General features: G+C 47.3%; 1 protein-coding gene across 1 annotated transcript in view; it reads left to right on the top strand.

The window, feature by feature from the left end:
• The first annotated feature begins 857 nt into the window (after positions 1-857).
• LOC144162514 (protein O-mannosyl-transferase TMTC1-like) overlaps positions 858-12,242 on the top strand; it is a 162,733-nt gene continuing 151,348 nt past the window's right edge. Inside the window, exon 1 of the mRNA XM_077693076.1 lies at positions 858-1,616. Within this exon, the coding sequence (XP_077549202.1) occupies positions 937-1,616 (680 nt within the window). The 5' untranslated portion in view covers positions 858-936. The remainder of the gene's footprint in view (positions 1,617-12,242) is intronic.

The raw sequence follows: 12,242 nt of genomic DNA on the forward strand, positions 1-12,242 counted from the left end.
GGCACTACTCGCCGGCCTTTTCATTTGGGTCCACTAATCAAAGAGCGAAATCTCTGCTCGCGCGCGGGGCGTAAAGCAGGCTGTCTTCAAGATAACATTGTCCCGAGCTCGCCAGGGAAAGAAGAGGAGTGTACGTGAAGCGCCAGATTGAGTAAACGCCGCGCTGCTGTCCTTCTTTTTTCCCTCGTGCTTTGGCGATGGGGAAGCAGGAGGCGCGCGCTCGATGGGATCTTTCCGCTCCGCCTTTTCCTTTCCCGCCGCCGCTGCGGAACGCCGCGCCACCCTGCGGCCGGCAGCAGCGGTGGACGCAGCCGGCAAGCATGCGGCCCAGTACGACTCTTGCGTGCGCCGGCGTTGGATGGCGCATTCATAGGAGCTACGTCACTCGCTCTGCCCCTCTGCTTGTCGGTGGAGGTACTTTTCGCCTTCTGGTCAGCGGTCTTCATGCGTCCCGTCGTGAGATGTGTAATAGGGATGCACGTCGTAAACCTGCGGAACTTCCAGTAAAGGTTCCTCTGCCCAGACTCCCATTCGACTGCAACCGAAGAAGAATTTCTCGTAGGTTTCGCGTCATTGTTATTCAGGAGCGTGAACGTTGTTGTCACCTCGTAAATTAAACAGTTCTTTGGGTTGCGGAGCTGAATAATTTTTGCTGCTGCTAGCGTGAGTCCGCCGCAGCAGAACACCACCGGGCTTTTATGGCGGTAGCGTACTTCCTGTACAACGGTGCCCCGAGCTGTGTCGGCCTGGCGGTCACTTTTCAAGTGCAGGAGGTATCACAGACTGAAGAAATCAATCGGGCGAATGATTGCCTATAATTTCTTGATATTACACAGCGCGTGTCCGAAAGATGAGGTCAGCAGTTCCTGTAGTGGGAGCCAGTTGTCAGCAGGTGCGGTGATTGTTGCGTAAGAGTACTTCTGCTTGCTTCGAACTATGGCCTGTGGGAGTTGTATCGGCGCAGGCACGGAGCCGGCCCTGCAGACTACGATTGGTTGGGTTCCACGTCACGCGGCGCTGAGGACAGCTCCCAAAGGATTGGTTGAACTCGGCGCTGACTCAAGGAATAATGGTCCTGTAGCCGAAATCATCGCTCTTGGCGATAGTGTGGTGCGTGTGGTGACAGACTTTGCCGGCGTTGCTTGCAGCGTTTTTGCGGCGTGCATCCGCTTTTGCCGAGGACGTGCCGTTGTGACGGTCGCAGACGATGCGTCCAAGGGATCTACAGGTCGACTGCAAGAACAGCAGTTTCACGAGCGTGGTCGTCACGCAGAGGATCATAGGAATAAACGGCGGGGAATGCCTTCCAGTGCTCGCGAGTCCTCGCGTTTCGTCGACACTCGAAGCCGAATGTGTTGCGACGGTGTGGTAGCCAGGTGGCCGGCGGTGTGTGCAGGAGTTGTGGCGGTGCTGTGTTATCTCAATTCACTCGACGGCGAGTTCGTGCACGACGACATGGTAGCGGTGGTGGGGAACCCCGACGTCACAGGCGAGCACCACCGACCGCGGACGCAGCGGGCGCCCTCTTCGCTGTGGCTGAACGACTTTTGGGGGCGACCGATGACGGATCCGCAGAGCCACAAGTCGTACAGGCCGCTTACTGTTCTCAGCTTCAGGTGAGCGCTTGATAGCACCGGTGTGAAGGTATCGTGTTTATATCACAGAAGGTTCATCATGCGTAAGAATTTTATACTTCTCCACATGAACAGATTGATTGATTGATTGATTGATTGATTGATTGATTGATTGATTGATTGATTGATTGATTGATTGATTGATTGATTGATTGATTGATTGATTGATTGATTGATTGATTGATTGATTGATTGTGGTGTATAACGTGCCCAAGCTACACCCGGCCTATGTCGCGCGCCGTAGTGGAGGGCTCTGGATTAATTTTGACAACCTGCAGGGGATCTCTAACGGGCTCCCAAATATCTACATACGAGCGTTTTCGCTTTTGACCTCCGGCTGAAAAGCAGATACCGTGGCCGGGATCAAACCCGCGTCCGCGGGCTCAGCAGCACAACGCCTTAGCCACTGTGCCAATGCGGTGGGTCGTATGAGCGAAATGAGTGAGAGCGGGCATGGCTGTTCAAATTCCTTGAGAACGAAAACAGCAAGAAAACACGGAGGAGCGCGATAGCAAACTAAGGGGGGTGTTCCTGAACGACAAAATATTTATTAGGAAGAAAACCATATGCTCGAACATGCTATGCATTTCGCAGGATGACCTCACTGTCAGTCGCTTTATACGTAAGGACGCTTACAGTGTCCCAATAAAAAATGCACACATTCATTTCACCCATTTACCAAAGCTGGTCTCAGTACCTCTTATGCTGAGAATTAAAAAAAACTTGGGTTGTACGCCTGTAAGCTTCAACGGGGCTCTGAGGCGCGCCGAAGTAGAGGGCTCCGTATCAACTCTGGATAGCTTCGGATCTTTTAAATACTTGAATTGAAACACTTGAAAACCAGTTACTTCGGTGCAAACAGCGGTTGATTCAAGTAAGGACAGTAGTACGAATTTGATTTATGCGTTATGACTCAATTACTGGTGTCACTGTGATGACGGTTATTGTGTTCTAATGGGATGGCCACGGGGTCGCACAACTACAACAGTTACTAATGCAAGGGTCAGCGGTCCGAATTTCAACACCGGGCGATGCTAGTCCACATATGAAATCGTGGAGCTTCTCACGGGGGATGCGTTCCAATAACCTCACGCGTTACATCAATGCGCCTTTCGGCATACGCATACCATGACGAATGATAATGAAAATACCTAAACCAAGCGCATTACTCGCGGCTCCAACGGGTTGGCTGGATTTACGACAGCTCCGCGACTACAAAAAACAAGGGCCGAATCATCGCTGTTTCGTTTGACCAAGAAACAGATGCCGACGTGTCCCTTGGGCTAAAAAAACGGCATTTTGCTATCAAGGCGCCCGCTGCGTTCTTAAATCGATCAAATTGTCCTCCCTCCCTCCCACCCCCCCTCCCGCGGATGGAGAGGCGAGCAGTTTACCGTAATTCTACAACAAAGTTTATCGTATCGATTTAGGGCGCACGTCAATGCGACGTGTAAGGCAACTGGAAGGGAGCCGCGGATGAGCGCTGCGGCGATCATTATTAGGGTCAGCGTAGTTTGTGCCTTCTGCGTTAAAGGGACCCTGCAACACTTTTTTCAAGAATTTTTTTTTTTTTGAAATCTGAAATGCTTGCAGAACGTAGTCACCCAAATCACGCAGTACTTAGATTAGGGGGTCGCAAAGAGCCCCAGCCTCAAATTACTACTCTATGCACATCAAATACCTTGTGAGCACGCTCAAAAGATTTGTATCTCTTTCCCGGTCTTGACCTTCTTCGACGGCTCAAATTACGTCACTGAGGCCATGTAGCGGCAGTTGGCCGGTTTTCCTTCAGTTGCATCAATGAGCGCTTTTCGGTAGAAACTTTAAAAACAAAGCCACAAAAACAAAGTAGAAACGGAAGGCGTATCTCGTGCGACGAGCAAATAACTATTGGCGGTGAGCTCGACCACAGGCGGCGCTGCGGAGCGCGCCTCCGTGACGTCGGCTTAGGGATTCTCGTATTTGTCGTCTGCTTCACTCGGGCTCGCTCTCCCTGCTATTTTTCTGCGCACGTTTAACGTTTGATGCTTGTCCGCGCCAGATTTTGCGTGGGCGTCACTTTTTATCACTATAATAGACTTACAATAGCATACACTAACTCAAGGGGTGATTTAAAGTATAGTTTTGGGTACACCGCTGTGCAAGAAACACTGCCGGCGTCACCCCATTCGTTGAGAAGCCGGTCCTGTGCAGAGCGCGAAGAGTCGGAGAGAGGCATCAGCTTCTGTATTAAGCAATCTTTCGGAGAAAGGGAACAGCCAGTTACTAATAGCCGACAACAGCGAAAATGCAACACAAAAAGAAATTCCAGGCACTCGGGGCTGTCGGCTTTGGCAGAAGGCATCGCGATCCCTGGTAATGGTATGCAAGGTAAAACAGTTTTTGCAATTTTGCCGAACGCTCGAACGTATTGTATCACATAACTTTACGTTGTGATTGCATGAAAGTATGCCGACATGCACTATGGGCCGCAAAAATTGTATTTTGAGTACCAAATAACCTAACCTACTGTGTGTATAGGCGCGTGCTGGTTTTATATCAGACTTCTTAGCAGTATGGAGGTTTATTCAGCAAAACGAGTCACGTCTACGGCAAAAATACCGTGCCACTGTGGTCGTTCAGACCTGGGGAGATATTTCGGTAGATTTCCCACGGCCGTATTTTTTCTCATTATTCAGATATGCGTTATAGTAAAATAGCGCTCAAGACGAGTAGGAAGAGGAGGAGGAGACGACTTTATTTAACAGTAAAATCGAGCTGATTAGTGGGCCGGGTCCTCAGTGATGGACCCGGCCCAGTAATAAGAGTAATTTTTTCCAATTCATAGAACGCCATCCCGAGCAGACCAGGATTTTCTCTTTACGCCTGGAAGGGTTGGAAAACAGTAAAGAGCTGCTTGGAAATATTCGTGGGTTTCGATTCCTGTTATACTGAAAACCGGCACGTATACTATTTATTTCATTAGTTACCGAGTATATCAAGCCTCCAACACCGTAATCATGTCATAACCGTTCGAATTGAGAGTCAGTTCTCTATGATAACGATGGTTTCAATAGAAATTCGGAGGACAAAAGCCGCCTTTGAGTACTCGGACTACGTTGTCTGATGCGCGATCGCGGTGGCCCTTCTCATCGTATTTGCATGTGAATAAACAATGAACGCTGAGGATAAGCCCCTTCTTGGCCATAGCCATAAAAGCCACTTTGTGAAGAAAGGAATGTATGCCATACAGCCGAAGAAAATATCCACACTACCTTTGTCAGCCTCCCAAACATCCCCGAACCTCCTAGTAAGAGGTTTGTGGCGGTGGAAAGAAATTATAGCATTAGGCACAGAAAAAAAATTTATCTGATACAAGTCAACAACAACAAAAGAAATAGAAGACAGCCGCTTTATGTCCTACTGTGCGATGGGCTTGTAGGGGCCCGCTGCTTGGTGCGTAGTATTGGACTGTTGAGCCTTCATAAGAACATCTAAAAAATACTGTAGGGAAGCATACACATTTTGAGCACTTATCGATGATTTCTGAGCACTTAACCTCGCAAATAAGCTAATAAGGACGAGTTACAGACGATTTCCTGACCGATGCTTTGAAGAAGGTTGTTCTCTCTCTCTTCTTGTGTGTTGCAAACTTGTGTAGGATGCAGCTTGAAATTATTCAGAGGTGTCAGAAGCTGGCAAAAATAGCTGAATCATTGGAAAAGCGGTTTTCATGCAATAATTCACGAAAGCGGGCGATTTCTAGCACAGGCACTGCTGCACTCACAAGCGGAGTGTAGCAGACGACAGCGGCGCGAGTCCCTAAGCTGACGTCAAAGCCAGGGGGCGCCACTCAAACATCTCACCGCCAATAGCTTTCGCAGTGGTTCCAGACGCGAAGGAAAGAGTGAAAGCGCTGATCGAAAGCGTTGCAGGGTCCCTTTAAAGAGCCTTCTGTGCAAATGCGGATTCGGATAATTCCCCACGTCGCCATGTGGTAATATCACTTGTGCCAGTTTTAACAGAAGCATTAAGAGCTTAAGTTAGGCAATAAGGAAAGCGGATAAAATGGTGGAGACATTGGATTTTGCTCGTTCCGCGGGAGACGTCACAGCGACCGTTTTGTGTGATTTGCGGCTGCAGTCGATCCTTACCCTAAATAAATAGGATAGCGCTGTTTAAGAAGTTCCTCTTGTCTCGTTTGGCCGCACGACTTGAATGGTAGCACTAAGTTGACCCAGTTATTGTTCTTTTATTTTTGTGACTTCCCAATGACGTCCCTACAGTCATTGGATAGCGCTGAGTTTGAACCTTCACTAACGACCGTGTTTTTTTTTCTGTAAAAGCAACGTCCTTGAAGTCGTAGTTTTGTTGAGCGGGTTAGGGAAGTCTCCTATAGTCGTTTCGGATCCCACAAGCACGCACGTTGCCGTTATGATTCTTTCCATAATGAGCGTTTGTTTCTTGCGCCGCTTTAACCCATAGTGACAATCGCTCCATCAACGCTTCGCAATGGCGGCGGCATGGCTTCTACACCGCTCAAATAGCAAATTTCTGATCAGAAACATCCCGAACACGCGCCCTCATGGGCAGAGGGAAGGGAGTCGTGTGGAAGGGGGCGTCAATAATTGCATTGCAGTATTAAATTAGCTCACGTCAAACAACTGCACTCCGCGCTGCCCTCGGGGGCAACCAATGCAACCTATTCAAAACTATGTGGGTCCACCCGAAATATATCGAACGCGGGTCGGTGCTCTTTCTACTGTTGAGTTTAAAAGTCGCGCTGTTCTGCGTTCGCAATGCCCTCGGCGAGCTCGCAAGCGATCTTGGTACATGCAGCCTTCCACTGGGGGCCTAGAGGAAGTAAGCGGTTCACCAGGGAACATAAAGCATAAGTGCCTGGCATCGCATTTTCACCAACGCAGTGCAAGACCGAACGGCACCGGCGGTGATCCGAAGGAGAGTCAAGCAATCATTGAGGTGATAAAACGGTGCAATAAACCCACGTGCGAAATGGGATTCAGCCGTAGGTACCCCGAACTCCCTCCTGGCTTGCCGTCGATCACCATTGCAGACAAAGCACGTTTTAGTAATGCTTGACATCTTGCACATGCAGACACATCAAGATGTAAGAGCGCAAGGCTTGGTGTATACTTCTCTGCCCCGTTGATTTTAGCGCTGTTGAGCTCTCACACGTACGTACTCGCTCGCCTACAAACATTGATTGATTGTTGGGTTTAACGCGCCAACGCAACACAGGCGATGAGGCACGCCGTAGTGGAGGGCTCCGGATTACTTTGCGCCACCCGGGGATCTTTACCGTGCGCCGAAATCTGGTACCCCTGGGTGTTTTTGGTCTACAAACCTTGCTGTACACCGATGCACGAATAGCCCTTATGTAACGGCCTTTCATTGTTCCGAGGACATTAAGGAACTTTCGATTGTCTTTGTTAAATAATCCCACTGCAGTTACAAGCATCGTTTAACATTATTTGCCAGGTCTCTAAAATCCGCACTACTCGCCAACCAAACATTTTCGAGATAACTGCCCGTCACTTTATTAGCATGTGTAAAAAACAACCAAGCAATGTACAAATAATTCAAGTTTCCCGGTGCCAGTTTTATTACAGGAGATAAATCTGAAGTTTGCATCAATATAACAAAAATAGCAAATAGGTAAGAAACGAGATAACAGTTTTATTACAGGAGATAAATCTGAAGTTTGCATCAATATAACAAAAATAGCAAATAGGTAAGAAACGAGATAAGCGCTAAACATTCCACGATATAAATTTTTCGCCCACAATGACCATCCGCACCAACATTCCACGTATGAAGTTCAAATCTTTATTACCAAATACGAGTTGAAAATCAAGCAACTAGGTAATATTAATTTCATTGCGAAGTTTTCGTATCGTCCCTGCCACCTTAACGCTAACCAAGACAGGGTCTATAAATAGTGCTTATTTGCTCAACCAATCATTTGAATATATTAGGTCCACCCTAGTTTTATTACACCCGTGATATTAGTTCCACCTTAATAAGCCCACCCGTGATATTAGGTTTACCCAGTGGTTCGGCATGACAGAAACGATCTAGCGCTAGTAATGTCTGCTTTTCTTTGTCCAAACTCCGCTGTTCACAAAACACGGTTGACGGTAGATTAGCGTCCAGCCGGTGTTCGATTTTACATCATAGACATGAAATGGTAAGTTCTTCAGTAAGAAAAGCAAACACCATCGCAATGAGAAACTGCACCCTTAGTTTCGCGCTAAAATGAAACCGTCAGCAGCGCTGCATTGTATTTTTTAGAATTGAAGACGTCGACGTCGACCCGTATGTACCATGATAAAGGAAGGCCTGTATCCGATAAACATTCAGTTTTGTCAGCCATTTTTTTTACATATATTGAATTTCAGCGTTCTTTTTTTTTTTCACTTCCTACTTCACTGATGAGTTTTCCCTCCAATTTTCTGGCACTCGCAAACCTTCTGGGTGTGTTTTCTTCTTTCAAGCCTTTTCTGGACTTGAGTAATATTTCAGAACCATGGTAATTGCGAATGTGGTTTGAAATTACTTTCCTCCAGCGTTCATGGGCTTTTTTACTGGAATAGCCTGTTCTTTGCTTTCCGTTCCTCGTTTATGCGTACCATTCAAATTCGAGCTTCTAGCTGCACGCTCTATTGCTATCTTTGCTGCTCGCAAATAAATGGAAGAAAACATTTTTAATATGGAAGAAGGCTTCTCGTTCAAAAATACTGGCCAGAATAGTGTAATACGCAGAGAACAAAATTCCAGGCGCTGTGCCATAAGTTGCACGAGTTTTTCAATCGGGTACCTGTTTTTCATACGCATGTGCACTTCTCGCTGTCGCATTTCTTTACGAATACTACTACTCTCCCGCAACTCTCGATGAGCGCAAACAGACTGGTCCTCTTCGCGGCCTCTCGCTGCTTCTTGATTGGAATGCCAGCAAGCGAGGCGGGCGAAGTCTCAAGCTCGCCGGTGACTATGCGACACCAGTTATGCGAGTTTCCCGGTTTTTCGTCGAAATGAATGTCTCTGCCACAAACCATTTGAAGACTGGAATCTTGGTGGCTGTTCTCCGAGGGGATATTGGATCACTCGCCTTTCCCGTGGTCATCGCACACTAATGTGCTCATGTGCTTCGTGTGAGTGACAGATCTGTACTGAAGGCCGTACCACAAGAGACGGTAGCGACACTCGCTAAATCAGAACGCTTATCGCGCTAACTCTGCCATGCCTTTCTCAAGTGCCTTCTTAATGTTGGCATTCCTTCCTCTGCTTTCATTGTTGTGCCCATTTTTCCTTTATCCAAAATTACCAGACTTGAATACTGCTTCTTCTCTGTCTAATCCTTTTTTTCTTTTTTTTTTCTTTCACTGGCTCGTGTAATTTCTGAGTGAGACCTCTCTAGTGAACTTCTAAAAGATTTCGCTATGCACACAGATACACACGGTTTTGTCGAAAAACATTTGTCGAGCACTTAATTCTGCTAACGCGCTTTAAGGCAAAAACGTGGCGATGCTTATCAATTTTTTTATTTCTGCTCATCGCCTCTGTGTGTCTCTCTTTGCTTTCGTTTCTTCCTCCTGTCAGCCTAATTCGCGCGGAGGCAACGCACTGTGCTCTTACTCTGAAGGACGAAGTGGATTTCACATAAAAACTTGAATGTCCTTTCTACTCTTTGCAGACGGACTAGCTTGTTTTATTTATTTATTTATTTATTTATTTATTTATTTATTTATTTATTTATTTATTTATTTATTTATTTGTTTGTTTTTATGCCTCAAGGGCCTCCGCAGAGGAGGCGCTATGGGAGGGGTGGTACAACTGGCAGACTAGCACAAAAACGAGTGCATTGGGGGGGGGAGGGACAGGAGATGTTTCTGCTTCATACAGTATACAAGACAGGCACATGTATAAAAGTATAAATACACTATTTTCGTCTGTGGCTTTACATACACCGAAACCGTTTAAATCCCTCCTTTATGAAACACGAGAAACTAAATACTATGTGCGTACTCAAAAAAAAAAATCACCCTACCGAAAATTCGCACAAACTATGGTAAAGGAAGTATCCAGTTTCAGGTGCCCTCAGCTCTTAACCTGTTTTCGTTCGATTGTGAATACAAGACACCTAAAAAAAATTCTGTGGATATGTTAAGAAATACTTGAACTAATGCAATCCGGAACTTCTCTAAGGCCTCGTGTATTCTTGTGTTTTTCAGTGTTCTTTTTTCAGGCGATTGGTTTTACACATATTTTTTTATGCGTGTACGCGGCCGCACACGTATTCACTCACAACCTTTCCTCTGTTCATCGCAGTGTTTATTATTTGGCCTTTCTTTGTGTATGGGGCGTTGTTAAGTTCGGGCTCCGCATGTAATTAATGAAGGCCGCCGGTGGCCCATGTATTGGCGTCGCCTCCGCTGGTGGCTACTCTCCCGTGTCCCTTTCATGTAGCCGCGCGGACGCCAAGTTCGGAGCCGCGGAGAGCTGTTGTGCCCGTCCTTTTGTGTGTCAAAGGATGGGGGCGATTAGCCTGAGTGCCTCTGTCGCGTCGAGGGTGGCAGGGTCATTCGGCATAACAAGCTGACGGGCGGCCAGATGATCGTATCTCTTAGTGTTGAAAGCGCGCGCGGTGTAAGTTTGGAAAATCTTCGACTCCGGCGGCGGGCGCTCTTCGTCGACGGGTCGTTCGCCTCGACGATGGTCGCCTCGGCTGGCAGCGTCTCTCCCCGTGGTCTGTTCAGGTGGCCGGCGGCGCCCCTTTAGTCTGGGAGGGAATTAGCAATCCTCATTGTCACGCCGCGCGTGCAGACGCCCCACGTCGTGGGAGGCGTCGCGCGGAGGGAGGTCAGCCGCGCGGGGACCGCTCCGGGCCCTCGGCTTGGCTGTTGTTTGTGCAGATGCCGCCCGCTGAACGTAATGGATGGTTCACTTTAGGCCGCAGATGGCCTGTATTTTCTGGCCGGGTGCAACAGCGTGCGTAGGAAACGCACTATGAGTGTGTAAGAGAGAGTGTTAGGTCACGTGACCGCAGGTGGGGACATGTGTGTGATTGGCTGGTTCCTGTGGCCAATCAATGGTTTCTATTAATTGTTTGAAAGGTTTTTTCTCTCTTTCTTGTACGCCCCCTTCTTGGAGGCGGGGTTTTTGTTATCAAAACCGGAGTGTTGGGTTTTCTCGGGGGTCGGTCGAGAGGGGATCTAGTTCAGTATAGATCTCGGCCGAGCAGGCTGCTGCTGTCAGAGTGACAATGTAACCGTCACTCTGACCTGATGTAAACTTGCAGTAATGTAAATAAGTGTAAATAAACCTAATATCCAGCAAGGAAGGCAGTCCTCATCCCTCACCCGCTCCAAGCATCGGTCGTCGGTCATCGGAGCGAGTCGAGATCGTCCTCTCGGCTCGCGCATCAAAAGAACATCACTATTTCGTCTCCATCAGTTCTCCAAGAAGATGGAGAGGCGCGTGTGTAAAGATGGACTACCTGTTTTGTAATGATGTGTTTTCCTGCCTATTCTAATTCCTCTACTTGTTCAGTAACGACTTCTAAACCACTTCCAAACTGTAAAGGGAGCTGAGATCTTGCCAGGCCTCTTGGCCTTCTGTCTCCTTTCCTGTTTCGCTTCAGAAAAAAATGAAACTTCAAAAAATAAATGAGTGAAACAGCATACAAAGCTACAATACATCTAGTGGACAAGAATAACACCGACGCTTTGCAGAATGAGGCGCTTGTTTTATTGCGCGATTTTGCAACTGGGCATAAGAAACTATATGTAGTAGATAGGATATAGGTACGGCACAGAAAGAGAGGAAACAAGGTGAGCTGAAGTCCCCAATAGTGACTTCCCCTAACTCCGTGACCTCTCATTGGTCAACTACAGCGCTCCTGAAGTGTTCTGCACGGGCCGCGCCGTTGACTTGACGTTCCCAGCAGCCGAATCAATGCTTCGCCAATGGTAAAACTATTTTTGATGCGCATTCCGATCAATGTTAGGCTTTGGTGCCTTACGGGTCCATTAAAAGCTGAGCAGATTTGTGTTTTGACTAAACAAAAAAACTCTTCCGTGGGTTTTGTTCGAGTACAAAATGTGCATTGTTTCAATAGTAAGAGGTAATTAGATTCCACTTTTTTGTCTTGTACATCCCTTGTAAGTGCAAAATGCGATCACCACTAGCTAACTCAATTACTTACTAATATTCAACACATGTCAGTTATCGTACGTCAGGGATCCCCTCAAGGTGCTCCTATGAGCCCCTTTTTGTTGAAGCTAACTGAATCAGAATTATTAAGATAGAAACTGCCAATTGGAGCAAGTATCCAAGTTTTTGCTGATAGCCGATTTCGTGCTACTGTGGCTTGAGGTAAGAAGCGGGAAATGCCTCTGCCTTATCAGTGATCAGAAGATTTGACGGCCGGCCAGCAGCATACTCGCCTGTTTTATAAACTATGTCATTTGGTGCCTCCTTACTCCTTTTATTTTTGGCAAAAAAAAGACAAGCGGCCACATCCTTCGATACAAAGGTTCTCAACTATAAGTGTGCTGGAGAGCCTTTTCGATTGATTGATTGTGGGGGTTTAACGCGCCGACGCAACGC

Source organism: Haemaphysalis longicornis, unplaced genomic scaffold (assembly GCF_048455015.1).
Source record: "Haemaphysalis longicornis isolate Haplotype H1 unplaced genomic scaffold, Haemaphysalis longicornis Haplotype H1 scaffold_12, whole genome shotgun sequence".
Taxonomy (NCBI): Eukaryota; Metazoa; Arthropoda; class Arachnida; order Ixodida; family Ixodidae; genus Haemaphysalis; species Haemaphysalis longicornis.